At 35.2% G+C, this 24241-nt stretch overlaps 1 protein-coding gene across 1 annotated transcript in view; it reads right to left on the bottom strand.

The window, feature by feature from the left end:
• Positions 1–368: 368 nt before the first annotated feature.
• The window catches only part of gramd2ab (GRAM domain containing 2Ab), a 46236-nt gene continuing 22363 nt past the window's right edge, over positions 369–24241 (bottom strand). Inside the window, exons 3-11 of the mRNA XM_079560605.1 lie at positions 23984–24041; positions 14862–14934; positions 14690–14793; positions 9319–9417; positions 9119–9250; positions 7677–7812; positions 5758–5851; positions 4178–4279; positions 369–474 (exon numbers count right to left, since the gene is read on the bottom strand). Coding sequence (XP_079416731.1) covers positions 426–474; positions 4178–4279; positions 5758–5851; positions 7677–7812; positions 9119–9250; positions 9319–9417; positions 14690–14793; positions 14862–14934; positions 23984–24041 — 847 coding nt within the window. The 3' untranslated portion in view covers positions 369–425. The remainder of the gene's footprint in view (positions 475–4177; positions 4280–5757; positions 5852–7676; positions 7813–9118; positions 9251–9318; positions 9418–14689; positions 14794–14861; positions 14935–23983; positions 24042–24241) is intronic.

Below are 24241 nucleotides of genomic sequence, written 5' to 3'. Positions count from 1 at the left end.
AGCGTTCGTCTCGATATTCCTGAAGGCCACGGCGTTTTTGAGGAACAATCTTTTACAAATCTCTTTTTTTTTTTAAACATTTCCATATAAATTACATCTAATACACAATAAATAGGGATTCTGAGCTCTTATTGTGAAAGTCTGAAATGATCTTATTTGCTAGTTCTGTGCTGGTTTCTGTACTAATGCCCTTAAAAACGGGAGTTGTTTTTCAAAATAAGACCCAGATCCAGTGAATAAGTTGTTAGTTGTTGCTGGTAAAGATCTAAAACGTACTATTTTCTCAGTCGAAATAGCTGTGAAACGTTTTCCTCCCCCCCCTGCTGTGCACTACTGAGAAACGGGGATCAAGGAGGAGCTGCAGACGCCAAACAGGAAGTCTACAGGAAGTCAGGCGAGGGCGTCAGCTGTGATTGGCTCCCACGTCAGGTTCCTGTTTTCTGGTTGGTCAGCCAGCACGGCACCTCTCCGCACCTGCAGCACACAGAAGGAAATGTAAGGAAGTGCTTTAACCCCTTAACTCCCACCTGAACCGAGAACATTTTCTCCAGTTTGGCTTTACCCCAATCCAAAAGCTTCTGGAAAAAAGGTGTGAAAATAGCGACAAAACTGAGACGAAAACAATGATGGAAATGTGAGAAAAAATTGATGAAAAAGTGGAAAAAATGTGACAAAAAAATGACAAAAATTAGATAAAAAATGTGACAAAAAATGACAAAAAAGTGAAGAAAAATTGATGAAAAAGTGGCAAAAATGTCACAAAAATGTCACGAGAAATCGACAAAAAATGGACAAAAAAATGACAAAAAAATGACCAAAAAAAAATGACAAAAATTTGATTAAAAAATGGAAAAAATGTAAAAAAAAAAATGTCACAAGAAATTGACAAAAAAGGACAAAAATTTGATAAAAAATTGACGGAAAAATGAAAAAAATGTGGCCAAAATGTGACACAAAAATGACAAAAATTTGATAAAAAATGGGACAAAAAATGACAAAAATGTAACAAAAAAATGACGAAAAATTGATTAAAAAATGGAAAAAAAATGACAAAAAATGACAAAAAATTGATGAAAAATTGACAAAAAAATGACGAAAAATTGATGAAAAATGGGAAAAAATGTGACAAAAAAATTGACAAAAATGTGACAAAAAATGTGACAAAAAATGTGACAAAAAATGACAAAAAAGTTTCAAAAATGAGTTGAATACCCACAAAAAAATGATGGATCACTCCATCGGGAGTTAAGAGGTTAATTGTCATTGTACAATCAAATATAAAGATCTGGTGGAATTGCAGACTGTACAAATCCTGTATAGGGCAAAGCAAAAAGATTTACCTCAAAATGTACAAAAAATGTTTATTCAAAGGGAAGGAGGGCGTGTGTGGAGAAGAAAACTGAACTTCATACGACCGATGGTAAACAGTAGGAGGAAAAGTGTTTGTGTTTCTGTAAAAGGATAAAACTGTGGAATAGTTGAAATGAGCAGCTCAAGGAATGTCCAAAAATAAAAAAAAGATTTAAAGAAATTATTTTAGAATGTTATAAAAATGAAGGAAAACGAGTTGGTTTAGCCGAGAAGATTGTTGCTAATATATTGTATACGCTATATGTCCTTGTGTTTGGTAAGAAAGTGGATACAACCAAAGGAAGTAAAGTTTTAAAGAGGGGGTGTTCTGCTTTTGTCAGTCCCATAGCACCAGTCTATATCACACTACAATGATGACAAACCTTCTGTTGGTCTGTAAATGCAGTAAATTAGAATAACTGCCTTGTATAAAACGTCTCTCTCAAAATGGCTGTAGTGAATGTCTTGAAATAGGCCTCTGTCTCTTTAAGAACCTCTGAGCCTTTAGACACGCCCCCTCCACACGCTGTCTGTGGCATCAGTGGGGAGGGGGTTCTGCTGAGGAGCAGTGGTTGGTTACTCGGCTGGTGACCAAAGCTCGGAGGCGTCTCCAGGAGGTGGGGGCGTTCCTAGGAGGACTCAGGCAAACCTATCCCTAAAATGGCCGCCATCAGAGTTTTTACAGATTACTCAGAAATACGTGAATGTGCCAAGGCAACACTTCAGGCATGTTTTTAATGAGGGAGTGACAGAATAACAGGATGGAAAGCTTGAAAAAGTACATTTTGTATAACACCCCCCTTTAAGATTTTCCATCCATCCATTTTCTTCCGCTTTATCCGGGGGCAGCAGTCTCAGCAGATATCCACCCGATCCACACACACCTCCTCCAGCTGTTCTGAGCCCGAGGCGACACCAGGCCAGCTCGGAGACACAGTCCCACCAGCGTGTCCTGGGTCTTCCACGAGACCGTAAAATGTAAAAGCTACGACGCCTCAAAGCTGCATTATAGTCACTAACACCTTGTGGAGGAGGAGGTGGAGCCCAGTCAGTGAAGGTGTTTACAGTCGCTCACACAGACTCCACTTTTAGCCTCCGCTCAGTGTCTGTGTTTACTCAGCGCTCTCGCAGCCTCTCCATAAATCAAGAGTGATTGCAACTTTTTGTCATGATTTTGTTGTTTTTTTCATTACTTTTGTGGCTTTGTCATTGTGTTTTATCACTTTTTTTGTGGCTTTTTGCATTGCTTTGTTGCTGTGTTTTTGTCTCTTTTTTGTTTTTGTTTTTTTTGTCATGTTTTTGTTGGTTTTTGTCACTTTTATGCCACGTTTTTGTCACATTTTTTGTTGCTTTTACGGCACGTTTTTGTCCCGTGTTCATCCTCGTTTTCGTTTTTCTGTTTTGGCGCTTTTAGATCTGGCAAAGCTCGGTTAAGGCGTAAAATTTGAGATTAAGGAGAAAATTGAGAGGCCAAACCAGTGGCCTTTCTGTGCTCTTCCAGAATGGACACATGGCCAGTCCGCCCCTGATCAGCACTGATGCCACAGACAGCGTGTGGAGGGGGCGTGTCTAAAGGCTCAGAGGTTCTTAAAGAGACAGAGGCCTATTTCAAGACATTCACTACAGCCATTTTGAGAGAGACATTGCAGTTATTCTAATTTACTGCATTTACAGACCAACAGAAGGTTTGTCATCATTGTAGTGTGATATAGACTGGTGCTATGTGACTGAAAAAAGCAGAACACCCCCTCTTTAAAAAATCTGCCAAACCCAGTAAAACTATGTGGAACACAGAAACTGCAAAATAACAGCTGTACCAAGAGAGTAGCTGCTTGTTTATGTGTTGCCATGACAAATGAGACAATAAATATCTAAATCTATGAAGTTTATCAGCTTGTTCAGGCAGAGCCGTGGGAAGATACTTTAGTTAGGGGGCGCTGAGGGACAAAATGTACCCCCAAAACGCTTTTTCTGCGCGTATTTCCTGTTTATTAACCTCTTAACTCCCGCCTGAACCGAGAGGATCTTTTTCCTCACGTCATCAGATTGTTTTTCCATCATTTTTTTGTTGGGTATTCAACTCATTTTGTAACTTTATTGTCATTTTTTTTGGTCATTTTTTGTATCAATTTTTTGTCATTTTTTTGTCACATTTTTTGTATTTTTTTTGTCACATTTTGTAACTTTTTTGTCATTTTTTCGTACATTTTTTTATCAAATATTTGTCATTTTTTGTCACATTTTTGTCACATTTGTCATTTTTTGGTCAAATTTTTGTCATTTTTTCATCAATTTTTCGTCACTTTTTTGTCACATTTTTTTCATTTTTTTAAATCAATTTTTTGTCAATTGTTTTGTGACATTTTTGTCAATTTTTTGTCAATTTCTTGTGACATTTTCTTGTGTTTTCTCACTTTTTTGTCACATTTCCATCATTTTATTTATATGTTTATTTGATAGGGACAGAACAAGAAGCATTGTTACAATAACCGATGCCATGCTCATAGGCCGTATAGCTAAAAGCTAGTTCGCAATGTCATTGTTTTCGTCTCAGTTTTATTGCTATTTTCACAGCTTTTTTCCAGAAGCTTTTGGATTGGGGTAAAGCCAAACTGGAGAAAATGTGCTCGGTTCAGGCGGGAGTTAAGGGGTTAATATCGCCTGCTGTTCCCGAACTATCCAACAGGGGGTGCTGCAGCGCCCTCAGCACCCTGGGTTCCCACGGCCTTGTGTTCAGGGATGAATGAACCATTTGGTGACTGGAGGAGGAGCCGTGTGTTTAGTGTCTTCAGTAACGCAGTGAGAGGCTGCGGCGACGCTGACTGACCTCTGTCGGAGCGGGGGCTGGCTGCTGAGGAAGCTGAGCTGCTGCTCCAGGCGACACACTCTGAAGGCCAAGTAACAGGACGACAGCACCAGGACGAACACACTGAGGACAGAAGAAAGACAAAAGAAAAAAACATGACTAAATATGTCAACAACAAACAGGACTTTTTATGTTTCAGTCTCACACTTGAACGCACCTGGACATGTTTAACCTCTTACCACCCGTCTAAACCAAATGCATTCTGTCCTCTTTGGCTGTTCTATAGGCCTGTGTAACACCTCATTTGAAACTGATCTTTTCCTCGCGTTGTTGCTGTGTTGTCTCACCTTTTTTATGTCTTTTTTCTTTTCTTTTTTTCCATTTTTGTTGAATATTTGTTGATTTTTTGTTGAATTTTTGTCACATTTTTGTTGAATTTTTGTCACATTTTTGTTGAATTTTGTCACATTTTTGTTGAATTTTTGTTGAATTTTTGTCACATTTTTGTTGAATTTTTGTCACATTTTTGTTGAATTTTTGTTGAATTTTTGTTGATTTTTTGTTGAATTTTTGTTGAATTTTTGTTGAATTTTTGTTGAATTTTTGTTGAATTTTTGTCACATTTTTGTTGAATTTTTATTGAATTTTTGTCACATTTTTGTTGAATTTTTGTTGAATTTTTGTCACATTTTTGTTGATTTTTTGTTGATTTTTTGTCAAATTTTTGTTGATTTTTTGTTGATTTTTTTGTTGATTTTTTATTGAATTTTTGTCACATTTTTGTTGAATTTTGTTGAATTTTTGTTGAATTTTTGTTGAATTTTTGTTGAATTTTTGTCACATTTTTGTTGAATTTTTGTCACATTTTTGTTGAATTTTGTTGAATTTTTGTTGAATTTTTGTTGATTTTTTGTTGATTTTTTGTTGATTTTTTGTTGATTTTTTGTTGAATTTTTGTTGAATTTTGTCACATTTTTGTTGAATTTTTGTTGAATTTTGTCACATTTTTGTTGAATTTTGTTGAATTTTTGTTGAATTTTTGTCACATTTTTGTTGAATTTTGTCACATTTTTGTCACATTTTTGTTGAATTTTTGTCACATTTTTGTTGAATTTTGTCACATTTTTGTTGAATTTTTGTCACATTTTTGTCACATTTTTGTTGAATTTTTGTCACATTTTTGTTGAATTTTGTCACATTTTTGTTGAATTTTTGTCACTCTTGGGTTGAGTTCACCGTGTTTATTATTGACTCTGGGACCAGGAGGCCATGATCCAGGGGTGTCCAAAACGTGGCCCAAAACGTGGCTCAAGGGCCAACTGTTTTCTAACCCAACAACGAACATTTCATGCGAGACAGAGCTGGCATGAAGGTTTTAAGCATAAATAAAGGTCTGGGCCACAATTTAAACTGATGCTGGTCGAAGGTTTCGCGGCACTAACCACCGATCTGTGGCAAATGATTTCTATGTTTAGGGAAATATGTAGCGTGTCACAAACCGCAACTTCATGTTTCTGATAAGGTTCTGTGAGCTTCAACCTAATCCCTTGAGTTTGTGGTATGTTCAAATGTATTTTCTGTGTGTTTTAGTTTATCCTCACAGCAGAACGAAGAGCTTGAGCAGCTGGTACTCGGTTTGGCCCAGTTCAGGCACTGGTTCCGTCAGGAGGATCTTCTCCGTCTCCAGGCTGCTGTCTGAAAACACACACAAATGTAAGAAATATAAATATACTTCATTACATGTTTAGATTTAACCTTTTAACTCCCGCCAGAACCGAGAGGATCTTTGTCCTCACGTCAGCAGATTTTTTTCCCAGCATCTTTTTGTTGGGTATTCAACTCATTTTTGTAACTTTTTTGTCTTTTTTTTGTGGTAATTTTTTATCACATTTTGTCACATTTTTCATAAATTTTTTGTCACATTTTTGTCATTTTTTCATAAATTTTTTCTTCAGTTTTTTATCATTTTTTTGTAATTTTTGTGTCACATTTTGTCCAATTTTTGTCATTTTTTCGTAAATTTTTTTGTTGGGTATTCCACTCATTTTTGTAACTTTTTGGTAATTTTTTTTTACATTTTTTATCACATTTTTGTAATATTTTTGTCACATTTTTATATTTTTTTGGAACATTTTTATAATTTTTTTAAAAAAAATTGTCAATTTTTTCTTCAGTTTATCAATTTTTTGTAATTTTTTCTCACATTTTGTTCAATTTGTGTCATTTTTTCTTCCATTTTTTCTTCCATTTTTTATCAATTTTTTGTAATTTTTTTGTCACATTTTTGTCATTTTTTCATCAATTTTTTGTCCAATTTTTGTCATTTTTTCGTCAATTTCTTCAGTTTTTTATCATTTTTTTGTAATTTTTTTGTCACATTTTGTCCAAATTTAGTCATTTTTTCGTAAACTTTTTTGTTGGGTATTCAACTCATTTTTGTAACTTTTTTGTCATTTTTTTGGGTAATTTTTTTATCACATTTTGGTAATTTTTTTGTCACATTTTGTCACATTTTTGTCATTTTTTCGTCAATTTTTTCTTCCATTTTTTATCAATTTTTTGTAATTTTTTTGTCACATTTTGTCACAATTTTGTAATTTTTTCATAAATTTTTTTGTTGGGAATTCAACTCATTTTTGTAACCTTTTTTGTCATTTTTTTGGTCACATTTTGTCACATTTTTGTCATTTTTTGTAATTTTTTTCTCACATTTTGTTCAATTTTTGTCATTTTTTTGTAAACTTTTTTGATGGGTATTCAACTCATTTTTGTAACTTTTTAGTCATTTTTTTTGTAATTTTTAAAATCACATTTTTGTAATTTTTTCATCAATTTTTTGTCACATTTTTGTCATTTTTTGGTCACATTTTTGTAATTTTTTTTATCACATTTTGGTAATTTTTTTTATCACATTTTGGTAATTTTTTTGTCACATTTTGTCACATTTATGTCATTTTTTCGTCGAATTTCTTGTGACATTTTTGAGACATTTTTGCCACTTTTTCATCAATTTTTCGTCACTTTTTTGTCATATTTCCATCATTGTTTTCGTCTCAGTTCTGTCGCTATTTCCTCACTTTTTTTCCAGAAGCTTTTGGATTGGGGTAAAGCCAAACTGGAGAAAATGTGCTCGGTTCAGGTGGGAGTTAAGGGGTTAAACTACACACAGAACACCAGCACATATTCTGCACTTCCCTTTTGCTCATAAATCACTGTATACAATGTTAAATGCTAATGCTAAATACACTGTTTTGTATGATTCCATTTTATTGTAAATGGAAATCAAGCCCAAGCTGCAGTTTCAGGAAACACAGGCCTCTCGTTGTACAAGTTGTGGCGTCGTAATCAGTAATCGAAGTTTTTTACAAACCACATGTCGTGTAAATGTTCACTTTATCGCTTTTGTGCATCTGTGGCTTAATCCAGAAGATAAACTAAAACTGCTTGTTCACAGGGAGCTTTTTGTTGAGCTCAAATACATGTGTGTAAGGCAGCAATAAGGTAGAGTTGTGGTGCCGACCGGTGAGAGTGTGGGTGGTGAAAACGGCGGGGGTGGGGCTCAGTATTGGAGCAGAGTTTCCCAAAAGATCCGGTAAAGACGACGAGACGTTTGAGAGAGAGGGTTTCCTCCTCCACTCCACCTCCGGGAACTCGTCCTGCACACAAACACAAACCGGAGCTCAGGTTCTGGACTTAAGCCGGGCCGACGGGGCTCGCTCAATGTTTGTCACTGATGCTCCGGCGAAACTCTGGGAATACTGGGAGTGAAAGTAATTTAGATATAGTTAAAATGATTACAAGCACATTCACCTCTTGACCCACGCCTGCATTTTCTCCAGTTCGGCTCTACCCAAATCTGAAAGGTTACAGCCTATGGACCAGTGTTACACCTCATTTGAAAGCTAAGACCTACAAAACTCATCTAAACGGATCTTTTTGCTTTGCTCGTCACTTTTTTGAGTTTTTTTTTTTTTCTTCAAATTTTTGTCACACATTAATGTCACTTTTTAGTCACAATTTTGACACTTTTTTGTTACTTTGTCATCATATTTTTTCACTTTTTCATCAATTTTTTTTCATTTCCTTGTAATTTTTTTTTTCACATTTTCATCTTTTTTTTTCACTTTTTCATCCAATTTTTTTTCTTTTTGTCTCATTTTTGTCACATTTTTTTTTTCACTTTTTCATCACATTTTTTTCATATTTTTATCAAATTTTTATCACTTTTTTTTCACTTTTTTGTCAAGTTTTTGTTACTTTTTCTTCACGTTTTGCCATTTTTTTCACTTTTTCCATCCAATTTTTTTTAGCATTTTTGTCTTTTTTTCCCTTTTTTGTCTCATTTTTTCATCACATTTTTTTCATATTTTTGATAAAATTTTCATCACATTTTGTCACTTTTTTCGTCATTTTTTGTCATTTTTTTCACTTTTTCATCACATTTTTTTTCATATTTTTGTCAAATTTTCATATTTTTGCCACTTTTTCGTGAATTTTTTGTTACTTTTTCATCACGTTTTGTCATTTTTTTCACTTTTTCATCCAATTTGTTTTCCTTTTTGTCTCATTTTTGTCGAATCTTTTTTTTTACTTTTTCATCACATTTTTGTCACTTTTTCATCACATTTTCGTCACTTTTTCATCACATTTTCATCACATTTTTGTCACTTTTTCATCACATTTTCGTCACTTTTTCATCACATTTTCATCACATTTTTGTCACTTTTCATTGATTTTTTCTCATGTTTTCGTCGCTCTTTTCTTGCATTTTTATCCTCGGTTTCGTCTCATTTTTGTCGCTATTTTCAAGAAGCTTTTTTAGATTCGGGTAAAGCCAAACTGGAGAAAATGTGCTCGGTTCAGGCGGGGGTTAAGAGGCTCCGCTGCATTATGTAATAACAGCTTCAGTTTTCTATAACAACAATAATAAGAGTAACACTTATTTCTACATATCCGTTTTACCATTGACAGTGAACTGGGCTCCTCCAGATACTGCTTCAGACTGAGGCTCTTCCCGTTCACCTGCAGATGTGTGCAGATCCTTCTGAGGACGTCGTACACGCTGTCCCTGGAGAGCAGCGACACGAACACGTACTGAAACAGATACAGCAGGTTAGTCAGAGGGTTGTATGATACAGACGTATGACAGAGCGACCCCTCACCTTCTGCCCGGTGTCGATGGTGATGGCGAGGCCGTTGGGCACGAGTCCTGCAGTTCTGTGTTTCTTCACCAAACGCACAGACACCACTGGGATGCAAACCTGCAGGGAGCACGAGGAGAACATGAGAGAGTGTGCAGAGGTTAAGATGTTCACAAAATCCTACAATTCTGTGGAGTTTGCATGTTCTCCCCGGGTCTGTGTAGGTTTCCTCCGGGTACTCCGGTTTCCCCTACCACTAAAACAATAGGCCAGGATAGGGCTGCTCGATTATAGAAAAAATAATAATCACGATTATTTTTGTCATAATTGAAATCACGATTATTCAAACGATTATTTGTTGCCTTTAAAAAAATCCAGCAAAAAAGTGACAAAAATCCATCAAAAAAGTGACAAAAATCCATAAAAAAAAAGACACAAAATCATCAAAAAAGTGACAAAAATCCAGCAAAAAAGTGACAAAAATCCATCAAAAAAGTGACAAAAATCCAGCAAAAAAGTGACAAAAATCCATCAAAAAAAAGACACAAAATCATCAAAAAAGTGACAAAAATCCATCAAAAAAGTGACAAAAATCCATCAAAAAAGTGACAAAAATCCATCAAAAAAGTGACAAAAATCCAGCAAAAAAGTGACAAAAATCCAGCAAAAAAGTGACAAAAATCCAGCAAAAAAGTGACAAAAATCCATCAAAAAAAAGACACAAAATCATCAAAAAAGTGACAAAAATCCATCAAAAAAGTGACAAAAATCCATCAAAAAAGTGACAAAAATCCATCAAAAAAGTGACAAAAATCCAGCAAAAATAGTGACAAAAATCCATAAAAAAAGACAAAAAATCATCAAAAAAGTGACAAAAATCCAGCAAAAAAAATCCAAAAATCCAGCAAAAAAGTGACAAAAATCCTTAAAAAAAAATGACAAAAATCCAAAAATTAGAAGAATTAAAAAAAATAAAAATAAAAAATAAAATATATATATTTATATTATAATCGTTTTTTTGCGATTATGCTAATTTTGTAATCGTTTACTGTTGTAATCGAAATTGTAATCGAATTTCGATTAATTGCACAGCCCTAGGCCAGGATGAATGATGTGAGTGAAAATATGGTGATGGTCAGAGTTGGCGCAGACGTGTGCAGTCGCGACAACGCTCCAGTCAGTCTCCCCCAGGGGGAGCTGCAGCTACAGACGTAGTTTACACCACCGAGTATGGAGTGAATGCACAACTGTCTCATGTAAAGCGCTTTATGACCATGTCTGTGAAAGGCGTGATATAAATAAAGATCTTCTTCTTCTTCTAACCTACCAATCCATCCTAACTACAGCCGGGTCTGATCAGAATATTTATGTCAATAAATCTTTCTAATCACTGCTTTTGTCTTTGAATCTATCCAGGTTCAAATACGCCGCTACGACAAAAGCACATGTTTGAAACTGAAACAGACAAAAACTTCCCATCCGGCCCCGTCCGCCCTCGCTGACTGTGACCCTCGCTGACATCTGCACACGCTTTTCAAAAAAGGAACTTCCTCGTATTTTGTCAAATCAAAATCGGGCCTAGTATTGGTGAATATTATTGTCAGAGTTGCAAAGTAACTGAATGCATGTATTTAGAAAACTCATTCAGGTACAGTTACTCTTTCATTTGAGGGTATTTAGAATAAAGTTACTTTCCTAAAATCAAAGAGATAAAAGCTTTAGTCCCTTTAACCCCTTAACTCCCACCTGAACCGAGCACATTTTCTCCAGTTTGGCTTTACCCCAATCCAAAAGCTTCTGGGAAAAAAGCTGTGAAAATAGCAACAAAACTGAGACGAAAACAATGATGGAAATGTGACAAAGAAGTGAGAAAACATTTATGAAAAAGTGGCAAAAATGTCACAAAAATGTCACAAGAAATTGACAAAAAATTGAAAAAAAAATTACAAAAATGTGACAAAATGTGACAAAAAAATTACAAAAATTTGACAAAAATGTGATAAAAATTCGACAATAAATTGATAAAAAAATGATGAAAAAATGACAAAAATGTGGTAAAAAATTGACAAAAAAATTACAAAAATGTGACAAAAAAAATTACAAAATGTGGCAAAAAAGTGAGACAACATTGACAAAAAAATGACGAAAAATTTATGAAAAAGTGGCAAAAATGTCACAAAAAATTGACAAAAATGTGATAAAAATTCGACCAAAAAATGACAAAAATGTGATAAAAATTGACAAAAAAATGACAAAAATGTGACAAAAAAAATGACAAAAAGTTACAAAAATGAGTTGAAAACCCAACAAAAAAATGATGGAAAAAAAATCTGATGACGTGAGGAAGAAGATCCTCTCGGTTCAGGCGGGAGTTAAGAGGTTAAAGTAACACCAGGCAGAACTCAATTAAACAAACACTTAAGATGAGTTTAACTTTATGAATCAGCCAAAGCAAAAGTGTAACTTCTGTGAACTGTATTTATTTCTGTTCCGGCCTTAGACCCGGACTCTGGGGCAAAGGTGAACAAACAGAAGTCCAGACCCAACACAAACAGAATCTCGTGCAGCAGATGAAGATACGGAGCATTCGGGCGCAGGTGACTGACCTCCACAGAGCTTTTCCCACAGAGCTGATAAGTCACATCAATACGTTTGAAGCTGATGGAACTGAATCAGAGGCTCAAACCCAGACATGAGCGTCTCTCCATAAGTGGATGTTTATTATAATGAGTTATTTATGTGGCTGTTTTGAAAGAGGGAGGGGCTGCAGTGTTTTTCTGTCTTTTTTCACTCTGACATTGGCCGCTGCTTCTGCGTGTCGCTTTGGAGACGCTTTATTCACTCATGTTCCTCCTGTGCGTCGTGTAATGTGTGCTGACCTTAAAATATCAGGTGAAAGTCATCATAGTTTGCAGAGTATAGACCCAGCTCCCAACCCAGGTTTGAGCTTTTTTATCGCCCGATAAGAGTTTCGCGATAGAAAATACTACTTTTGCAGAAGGTTATCAAAGAATGCATTTGGATTAGGACCTAACCTATTTAACCTCTTAACTCCCGCCTGAACCGAGAGGATCTTTTTCCTCACGTCATCAGATATTTTTTTCATCATTTTTTTGTTGGGTATTCAACTCATTTTTGTAACTTTTTCGTCATTTTTTGTGTCTTTTTTTTGTCAATTTTTTGTCAATTTTTTGACATTTTTTTTGTCATTTTTTGTCAATTTTTTGGTCACATTTTTTGGTCACATTTTTGTGTCACATTTTTTTAACAATTTTTTTAATCAATTTTTTGTCTTTTTTTGTCAAATATTTATCACATTTTTGTCATTTTTTTGTCAATTTTTCAACAATTTTTTTGTTATTTTTTTGCTATATTTTGGTCATTTTGTGTAATTTTTTGTCAAATTTTTATCACATTTTTTTTTTTTTTGTCACGTTTTTGTCACATTTTTTGTACATTTTTTTGTCATTTTTTGTTATATTTTGGTCATTTTTTTTGGTAAATTATTTGTCATTTTTTTTCATTTTTTCTAGGGATGGCCGATATATCGGCGCCGCCGATATTATCGGCCGATATTTGTCTATTTTTGACATATCGGTATCGGTCCGATATTGGGAAATATCGGCCGATATTTTTTTCCCCCTGTAGTTATTTACTGCACCGTAATGTCATAGCGCACCTGAATGCAGCAGCAGTGTAGACGGGCTAAACTGACCTGACTGGGCCAACAGTTTATTCAAATTATCTAAAATAAACAGTGGCTCCTAAAAATAAAGAACCTCCAGCATAAATTCACACGTCTCCAAAAGAAAGTATGTTTTTACTAAGTTTAAACAAAGTGGAGCGGCCACTTGGACACCACAGAGATGCAGAGCCACAAGTTGCTGCTGTAACAAACTGGACTAAACAGCCTCCATGGACATTATTCTGAGTCAGGATTAACAGGAATCATTTTCTGATGGATTATTTGTTGCTACATCTGAGGTGAGTGTTGCAAAAGTTTCTCCATCCCGACGCCAGATTTATAACTTTGTTTGTTAGCGCTAGCATAGCTTCTAACAGGCTAAAGGCTACAACACGTAAACATGACCTTTCTGTCATCATGTAGGTCTGACTACAGTGATGATAATGTCTGTATTCATGTTTACTGCGCCCACTTTTGTCATGTTAATGACTCGTGAAAACGAGGTGTTACGTTGCATTTTCGCGCATATTTAATTAGACGCATTTGCATCGTTAACCCATTTATCATTGAAAACAATGCAGTTCAAAGCTCATGCTAATCCTGTAAATCTACTGTTTGCCTTTTGCCAGCTCTAAACCAACTCTAAATCTTCAGTCTGGCCTCATAAGTTCCTATAAGGTGCTGTTAAAGTGACTATTTTTTTGCAATTCCAAAGCTTCATACAGAGCAGTGTGTCCTTTATCAGATTTGTTTAAAGTTAAAACATGTAGCTTAAATAACATGGTAGGCTACGTGTTTAAATAAACAATAGAATAATAATAAGTAGGTCTGAGTAAATATTTAGCCAAAATCCAAATTACATTTCACTCCAACATTGCATTTGGTCTTTTTAAATATTTTTCTAATAAAAGGGATTGTTTGTTTCATCCTGGTGTGTGAGACGTGTCCCAGGCATAAGCATAAGACATTCCAATAATGGAGCAATTTGCAAACTTTACCACATTTGAGCCTTTCTATTGATTTTTAACGTTGAAATAAATATCGGCAAATATCGGATATCGGCCATAGCAGCGAGGCAAATATCGGATATCGGTATCGGCAGCAAATTCTCATATCGGACCATCCCTAAATTTTTTCAACAATTTTTTATCAAATTTTTTGTACATTTTTTGGTCATTTTTTGTCAATTTTTTGTCAAATATTTAGCACATTTTTGTAATTTTTTTGTCACATTTTGGTCATTTTTTGGTCATTTTTTGTCACATTTTTTTCATTTTTTCAAAAAAAAATTTTAATCATTTTTTGTCAAATATTTATCACATTTTAGTCATTTTTTGGTCACATTTTTTCACATTTTTGTCCTTTTTTTTTCATTTTTTCAACAATTTTTTATCATTTTTTTGTCTTTTTTTTGCTATATTTTGGTCATTTTTTTGTTCAATTTTTTGTAATTTTTTGTCAATTTTTTAATCATTTTTTTGTTATTTTTTCGCCATTTTTTCGTCATTTTTTGGTCAATTTTTTGTCCATTTTCTTGTAACACAAGAGTCTCTCGTTAGCGCAGCACGTTAACGCCGATAACGGCCCACCACTAGTCAAAAGCTATTATTACACTGTCCCTTCACACGATCACTGCCGTCTCTTTACACCATCTGTCTGAAGGTGACTTTGCTGTGTTGAAACGGTCTGTGCCGCGGTCAGTCTCACCTTGATGTCTTTCCCGAACAGATTTGCATAAAAACAGAGCCAGTGTCTGGAGATGTACAGTCGTCCCTGGAGGAGGATGTCCCGCAGCAAGGCACAAGAGTAAACTGAACCGCAAAAAAAGGAAAACGGAGGATCAAGAGTCTTTTCCTTTGCATGTAGAAGTCGGTTTTACCTTTCATGAGGATCTCCTCTTTGGGGACAGTCTGGAAGAGCTTGTGATACTGAGAGTTGTATTTACTGACCGTCTGAAGGAAACAAACACAACAGAAAGTATTAGGACATGGAAAATGTAAACTTTTATCTCATATCTTCCTCAAAACTTGGAAATGTTACGATCAGACTTCAATGTGAGGAGGTACTCAGACCATGTGGACAGTCATTCTCAAGTTCGCTGTCTCCTACATTGTATTTACTTACTTATCTGGCCTTTATTAAGCCAGAAATGTCCCACTGAGACTCAGAGGCCCGTCTTGCCCATTAAAACCTCGATTACAGTGAGTGCGCTTTATTTCCCTGGAGGTTTAACTGAAGGACGAGGCCTGTGTGAACTTGACCTGAGCCACTGGTCTGTGGTGGATACGAGCCAATCACAGAGCAGGAGATTTGGACCAATCAGAGGTCAGTGTTCAGAGGTCGAATCTTGTTTTCATTCATCGGAGAGAAAAACTCAATCGGCCAAAGTGACATTTACGACAGGAAAACCATTTGTTTAGATATTTCAAAGAGATCAATGAGACACTTAACCTCTTAACTCCCGCCTGAACCGAGAGGATCTTTTTCCTCACGTCATCAGATTTTTTTTCATCATTGTTTTGTTGGGTATTCAACTCATTTTTGTAACTTTTTCGTCATTTTTTTGTCACATTTTTGTCACATTTTTGTCATTTTTTCATCCATTTTTATCACATTTTTGTCACATTTTATCACATTTTTGTGACATTTTTGCCATTTTTTCGTCCATTTTTTTGTCATTTTTTCTCATTTTTTCATTAATTTTTTGCTACATTTTGGTTATTTTTTTGTCCATTTGTTGTAATTTTTTTGTAATTTTTTTTGTAATTTTTTGTCAAATGTAGAATTTTTTTTTTGCAAATATTTATCACCTTTTTGTCATTTTTTTTTTTCCTTCAATTTTTTTTATCACATTTTTGTCATTTTTTCGTCCATTTTTTGTCAACTTTCTTGTAACATTTTTGTCACATTTTTGCCACTTTTTCATCAATTTTTCATCACTTTTTTGTCACATTTCCATCATTGTTTTCGTCTCAGTTTTGTTGCTATTTTCTCACCTTTTTTTCCAGAAGCTTTTGGATTGGGGTAAAGCCAAACTGGAGAAAATGTGCTCGGTTCAGGTGGGAGTTAAGGGGTTAAAGGGATATTTCAGGATGTTTGACATAGGGCCTCATTTCCTCGTTATCCAGAGTGTTGCTGATTTATGGAGATTTTTTGTAATTCATGCAGTTCTTATATTTGAAGAGTTTCGTGGTGCTAAGCTAGTGCAAGGCTAGTGCATGTCTATGGTATCAGCTAGCCTGCATTAAAAACAGCCTGACCCGCTCCACAGAGCACCTGAGGCAAATCACTGATAACACCAGACTAACCATATAAATGCCAAAAATCCTGAAATATCCCTTTAATGTAATGTAATGTCCCAATAATTAGTATAGACAAAAGAGAAAGCCCCCATTGTGCTAATTTTGATCATCCTATATTCCAATAAAACTAGCTTGCACATTTGTCCAAAAACAAATGTCCTCGGACCTCTCCTCAAACCACCAACTTAATGTGGCAGAGGGGTTTGAATAATTGTAAAAAAAAAATGCCATCGTGTCTTAGATAAATGGCTAAAAATGTTGTTATCTAGCACCAGCAATTAGCTGAAAAGAGTCTTTTTATGACTTATCTTGCAGTTTAACCTCTTAACTCCCGCCTGAACTGAGAGCATTTTCTCCAGTTCAGCTTTACCCAAATCCTGTAAGGCCAGTGTAACGTCTCATTTGAAAGCTAAGATCTACACAACTCATCTAAATGGATCTTTTTCCTCACATCATCAGATTTTTTTTCCATCATTTTTTGGGGGGTTTTCAACTAATTTTCGTAACTTTTTTGTCATTTTTTTTCTTCATTTTTTTTCACTTTTTGTCACATTTTTGTCGTTTTTGTGTGTGTCATATTTCCGTCATTTTTTTTGACAAAACATGGCATAGAAAATACTACTTTTGCAGAAGGTTATCAAAGAATGCATTTGGATTAGGACCTAATCTATTTAACCTCTTAACTCCCGCCTGAACCGAGAGGATCTTTTTCCTCACGTCATCAGATTTTTTTTCCATCATTTTTTTGTTGGGTATTCAACTCATTTTTGTAACTTTTTCATCATTTTTTTGTCACATTTTTGTCACATTTTATCACATTTTTGTGACATTTTTGCCATTTTTTCGTCCATTTTTTTTGTCATTTTTTGTAATTTTTTTTGTAATTTTTTGCCACATTTTTCTCATTTTTTAATCAATTTTTTGCTACATTTTGGTTATTTTTTTGTCCATTTGTTGTAATTTTTTGTAATTTTTTTTTGTAATTTTTTGTCAAATTTAGAATTTTTTTTGGCAAATATTTATCACCTTTTTGTCATTTTTTTGGTCATTTTTTTTATTTTTTGTTAATTTTTTTTCATATTTTTTTGTCATTTTTTGTCAATTTTTTGTAATTTTTTTGCCACATTTTCTCATTTTTTTCATCAATTTTTTGCTACATTTTGGTTATTTTTTTGTAATTTTTTTTTAATTTTTTTTTTAATTTTTTTTTAAATTTTTGTCAAATTTAGATTTTTTTTGGCAAATATTTATCACCTTTTTGTCATTTTTTCGTCCATTTTTTGTCAACTTTCTTGTAACATTTTTGTGACATTTTTGCCACTTTTTCATCAATTTTTCGTCACTTTTTTGTCACATTTCCATCATTGTTTTCGTCTCAGTTCTGTCGCTATTTTCACAGCTTTTTTCCAGAAGCTTTTGGATTGGGGTAAAGCCAAACTGGAGAAAATGTGCTCGGTTCAGGTGAGAGTTAAGGGCTTAAAGGGATATTTCAGGATGTTTGACATAGGGCCTCATTTCCTCGTTATCCAGAGTGTTGCTGATTTCTGGAGATTTTTTGTAATTCATGCAGTTCTTATATTTGAAGAGTTTCGTGGTGCTAGGCTAGTGCAAGGCTAGTGCATGTCTATGGTATCAGCTAGCCTGCATTAAAAACAGTGTGACCCGCTCCACAGAGCACCTGAGGCAAATCACTTATAACACCAGACTAACCATATAAATGCCAAAAATCCTGAAATATCCCTTTAATGTAATGTAATGTCCCAATAATTAGTATAGACAAAAGAGAAAGCCCCCATTGTGCTAATTTTGATCATCCTATTTTCCAATAAAACTAGCTTGCACATTTGTCCAAAAACAAATGTCCTCGGACCTAATGTGGCAGAGGGGTTTGAATAATTGTAAAAAAAAAAATGCCATCGTATCGTAGATAAATGGCTAAAAATGTTGTTAGCTAGCACCAGCAATTAGCTGAAAAGAGTCTTTTTATGACTTATCTTGCAATTTAACCTCTTAACTCCCGCCTGAACTGAGAGCATTTTCTCCAGTTCAGCTTTACCCAAATCCTGTAGGCCAGTGTAACGCCTCATTTGAAAGCTAAGACCTACAAAACTCATCTAAATGGATCTTTTTCCTCACGTCATCACATTTTTTTCTCCATCATTTTCTGGAAGGTTTTCAACTCATTTTTGTAATTTTTTTTCTTCATTTTTTCACTTTTTGTCAAATTTTTGTCGTTTTTTGTGTGTTATATTTCCGTCAATTTTTTGTCCCTTTTTGTCATTTTTGTCAGTTTTTGTAAGTGTTTTGTCACTTTTTGTCACACTTTTGTCATTTTTTCGTGTCATTTTTTCATGTCATTTTTTCATGTCATTTTTTGTCAAATTTTCATTAATTTTTTGTAACATTTTTTGTCTATTTTTGTGACATTTTTGTGATATTTCTGGCACTTTTTCAATGTTTGTCATTTTTCGTCCATTTTTTGTCACTTTTTTTTGTCATTTTTTGTAATTTTTTGGTAATTTTTTGTCAAATATTTATTACATTTTTGTAATTTTTTGTCACATTTTGTCACATTTTTTGTACATTTTTTTTTATTTTTTGGTCAATTTTTTATCAATTTTTTTGCTAATTTTGGTCATTTTTTGGTCACATTTTTGTCATTTTTTCGTCAATTTTTTGTCCATTTTCTTGTAACATTTTGTGACATTTTTGCCACTTTTTCATCAATTTTTCGTCACTTTTTTGTCACATTTCCATCATTGTTTTCGTCTCAGTTCTGACTCTATTTTCACAGCTTTTTTCCAGAAGCTTTTGGATTGGGGTAAAGCCAAACTGGAGAAAATGTGCTCGGTTCAGGCGGGACTTAAGGGGTTAAATCATATTCAGCTTTAGTCAACATCTCCATGGAGGCAAATTTATACCGTATATAAATAAAGGTTTAACATATTTCTGAATCTATTTTTGGGCAATAAACTATGGATAATACACAGTTTGTCAGGTTGTTTTTGTTTATTCCTAGAGAGAAACAAACAGAGAGAAACAAACTCCTGGCAGTGGGACCTTCAGCATCAGCCCCATAATCCTATTGTAGTTTCATAAACAGCGTTGCGTTTTTTCAGACTTTGATCTTGCCTAAAAACAACACTCTCTGTTATCTCCACCTGCTTCTCCACGGGCCACACTTCCTGTTCCTGTCTACAACAACAAAGTCCACATCACGTCCAGGTCCGCTCCAACGCTCCGACGATCTGGGTCAAAAGCACAAACTCCCAGAGGCTCAGCGCGTTTTGTTTTGGAGCCTGTGACCTAAAAAAGTACTGCCCAGAACTGGATGGCGATGGTTGGAGAGGCAGCGAGAGGCTGTTGTCCAAACAGTGGTTGCACAAGCAGCTTTGGACCTGCTTCAAAACCCATGGGCGGAAAATCAGCCCTGGACTCTGACCAGCCTGGCCCAAAGTAGCATAAATGTGCATTTCACAAATACATATTTTAACGAGGGCATTTTCTCAAGTTCGGCTTTACCCAAAAAATTTTGTCACATTTTTGTCATTTTTCTGGTCATTTTTTGATTTTTTGATGGATTTGTCGTCACTTTTTTGCTGGATTTTTGTCACTTTTTTGATGGATTTTTGTCACTTTTTTGATGGATTTTTTTAAAGGCAACAAATAATCGTGATTTCAATTATGACAAAAATAATCGTGATTATTATTTTTTCAATAATCGAGCAGCCCTAATGTCTTGTGACATTTTTGTGACATTTTTGCCACTTTTTCATCCATTTTTCGTCACTTTTTTGTCACATTTCCATCATTGTTTTCGTCTCAGTTCTGTCCCTATTTTCACACCTTTTTCCAGAAGCTTTTGGATTGGGGTAAAGCTCGTTCAGGTGGGACTTACTTCTCGACAGAGTAATGCCAGAGTAAGACCTACAAAAAGTGATAGTTTGTCAGTTTTTGTCACATTTTTGTGGCTTTTTTCATTGCTTGGTCGTTGTGTTTTAGTCTCTTTTTTTGCTGGATTTTTTTGGTCGTTTTTTTTATTGCTTTTTTGTCACACTTTTTTGTCAATTTTTTGTCTTTTTTTTGCTACATTTTTGTCTTTTTTTTGGTCATTTTTTCGTCCATTTTTTGTCAATTTTCTTGTAACATTTTTGTGACATTTTTGCCACTTTTTCATCAATTTCGTCAATTCGTCTCAGTTTTGTTGCTTTTTTCACAGCTTTTTTCCAGAAGCTTTTGGATTGGGGTAAAGCTCGTTCAGGTGGGACTTACTTCTCGACAGAGTAACGCCAGAGTAAGACCTACAAAAGTGATAGTTTGTCACTTTTTGTCACGTCACCGCGTTTTTGTGACATTTTTGTGGCTTTTTTCATTGCTTTGTGTTTTAGTCTCTTTTTTTGCTGGGTTTTTTTTTCTCGTTTTTATTGCTTTTCTGGCACATTTTTGTTCCGTTTTCATCCTTGTTTTCGTCGCTATTTTGACGCTTTTTTGGACACTCAAAGACGCTTTACATGGCTTTTAGATTTGGGTAAAGCTCGGTTAAAGGGTCCTAATGTGTAGAACGAGCTCAGACCTGTTCACCACAACTGCCTCTAAAATCCTGTCACTCAGAAAGTTGTTGATTCGGGTCCGAAGTGCCGTCATGCACGAGCTTAATGTAGAAGCTGCAGTTACGCAAAAGACCTGAGGTGGCAGCAGTGAGTATAAGAATGACCAACTTGCATCTAGTGTCTTCAAGGCAGGGGTAAGAGGTAGAGGAGAAAATTCAGAGGCCAGTGACCCTTCTGTGCTGTGGCCAGTCTGCCCCTGTCAAAGCCCACCGACGGCAACGAAAACTGCAGATAAACTGTGGGGTAATGTGGTGTTTTCAGGCACGTCCAGGAGGTTTTACCATTTGGGAGAAGACTGGAATAATCACATATGCATTTCAGAGCACGTTAACTCATTCAGAAGCTTTTCAAGTGGACTTATCCTGCCTATTGTAGCTTAAAGGGACTATACGGGGTTTAAAAATGTTACTATTATGTATTTTCCTCCTCCTACATGTTCCAGCCATGTGTAGAATGAGCCCAGACCTGTTCATGCCCCTAAAATCCTGCACGGTCACTCAAAAAGTTGTTACTTCGGGTCCAAATTAACCTCTTTCTGGCTATTATATAGGCCTGTGTAACACCTCATTTGAAAGCTAAGACCGACAAAACTGATCTTTTTCCTCACATTGTTGCTGTGTTGTGTCACCTTTTTATGTTTTTTTTTCTTTTTTTTCTTTTTTGTCACATTTTTGTTGAATTTTTGTTGAGTTTTTGTTACATTTTTGTTGAGTTTTTGTTGAATTTTTGTCACATTTTTGTTGCATTTTTGTTGAATTTTTGTTGAGTTTTTGTTGAGTTTTTGTCACATTTTTGTTGAATTTTTGTCACATTTTTGTTGAATTTTTGTCACATTTTTGTTGAATTTTTGTTGAGTTTTTGTCACATTTTTGTTGAGTTTTTGTCACATTTTTGTTGAGTTTTTGTTGAGTTTTTGTCACATTTTTGTTGAGTTTTTGTCACATTTTTGTTGAATTTTTGTTGCATTTTTGTTGTTTTTGTCACATTTTTGTCTCATTTTTGTTGAAAACACAAAACTGATCTTTTTCTTCGCATTGTTGCTGTGTTGTTGTTTTTTTTGTCACATTTTTGTTGAATTTTTGTATGGTATGGTTTTTATTTAGACAGGGACAGTGCACAATTTAACATTGACCAAAGGAAAGATGCTTTGTGCCAGGTTATAGCAAAGATGCTAAACTCCACCTGTCGTCCCAGGGCAGGTTGATGTTACAAAAACTGATTTTAAATGTAGATGAAAACTTGACCATGGATTTATACATTTTGACATCATTAAAAACATACATTTAATTTAAACAAGATTGGAACATTAGAGCATTTTCTACCGGTCCTTTTTCTGGGTGAACGGTCGCTCCCACATGACGTTACAGATTATGAGCAAGTTTGTTTTTCTAGAAGCCATTTTTTAGTCAAATGTGCAAAACTTTTGATTGTCGTACTTGCAATAACCTCTGTGGGCGTGAGTTCCACTGACCCGATCACAGAGAAGCAGATTTAGCGAAGGCAGTTTTACATTTTAGGACGCTGCATTCTCCTCTAGTCTCCTCTTGTCACTTTTTGTCATTTTTTTGTTGAATTTTTTTCATTATTTTGTTGAATTTTTGTCACTTTTTGTTGAATTTTTGTCATTTTTTTGTTGAATTTGTCACATTTTTGTTGAATTTTTGTCACTTTTTGTTGAGTTTTTGTCATTTTTTTGTTGAATTTGTCACATTTTTGTTGAATTTTTGTCACTTGCCAAAAAAGTGGCTGAACGTTTATGCTGATTTTGAGAAGGTTTGAGATGAGCAGTAAAGTAAACTTCATTTGGCTCCATAGATCTACACCAGGGGTGGAGGGCCGGGTTTCTTCATCGTCAAAAGACCAAGGGCCGGACCAAAGCATCACTTTCTACATATGCCAGTGTTGTACATCATACACACTGGGAAAATGTCCATCTTAAATTAGATAAATGCCTTAAAATCACTTGAATAAAGGCTTTTTTATGCTAAATTTGGGTCGGTTTGAACTAATCTAAGATCAGATAAAAACGCTAATGCCAATGGGACAAATAGAAATCACACTGGAAATCAGGCAAATTAACTTTTACTGTAAAAAATATTTATTATTCACTTGAAATTATACAAAATAATCTGAATTAAGAAAACACTTGTGCTTGTTCCATCGGCAAGAATAGGTTTTATCTGCTCTAAGGCCAGACCAACTCCAAACTTTAGATTTAATCTCTTAATTCAAGATTTAAGTCATTTTTACCTACAGATGAGTATTCGTTTAGGATTATGGCCTAAAGAGATGCTCTGCTAAGACACTTTAAGGTACTTTAACAGGCATTTGATCTCTGATTTGGGTCATAATATTTCTCAAAATCATCTCGAGGGCCAGAGTTCGATGATGGAGGGGCCGGTTTTGGCCAAATCTACACACACTTTACTTAATTCAAGTAGATTTAAGTCATTTCTTCCTTTAGATGATCATTCTTTTAGGATTATGGCCTATAAGGGTGCTCTGTTGAGACATTTTAAGGAATTGACAGTATTTTTCACATTTCTAGAGTACTTTAACAGGCATTCGATCTCTGATTTGGGTCATAATATTTCTCAAAATCATCTCGAGGGCCAGAGTTCGATGATGGAGGGCCGGTTTTGGCCCCCGGGGCTGACGTTGCCGACCCCTGATCTACACTGTGCATGTTGTGTGTCTAAATAAACTGATCATTGTTTGTAAAGAGTTTTGTACTGATTTATTGTGCAGTTCTCCAGCAGTGACACATTAGCTCTTCTCCAGGCTGATTCAGGACATAAATATCAGTAAAACTCCCCTCGTGTGTTCCTTCTCTTGTAAATCGACTCTTAATTAGGTCAGAAAGGGAGTGACTGACTCTGGAAACAAAGCTGAGAGATGTTTTTGCTGGAGCTCCCGCTGAGATGGCGGGGTCTGGCGGGGTCTGTTTGAACTGCGAGCTCAGGGAGGGGTTTTTTTGTGGAGCTCGCGTCACGTTCAGCCTGGTCCACATTGTCTACAGCGTGTTTATGTGATGATCATAGAGAAGTGAACAATAACAAGGGTGAAGCAGGTGAAGCCGACCTACGCACCGAGCCTCGGTAGCATTTCTTCACGTCTTCGTATGAAAGGTCGTCGATTAGCGATAACCTGGAAGAGAAGAACTCATTATCATGTTTTTATTGGCATGTAAACATCCACGGGACACGGAGATATCGCTTTAAACGGCGATACATCGATATTGTAAAATCACCAAGTATCGGCCATATCGGTTGACCTCTAATGTGCAGTTTAACCTCTTACCCCCCGCCTAAACCAAATGCATTCTGTCCTCTTAGGTTATTATATAG

This window comes from Gobius niger (assembly GCF_951799975.1).
Source record: "Gobius niger genome assembly, chromosome: 7".
NCBI lineage: Eukaryota > Metazoa > Chordata > Actinopteri > Gobiiformes > Gobiidae > Gobius > Gobius niger.
The sequence above is the reverse complement of the archived record's forward strand: the minus strand, read 5'-3'. Positions and strand labels throughout refer to the sequence as shown.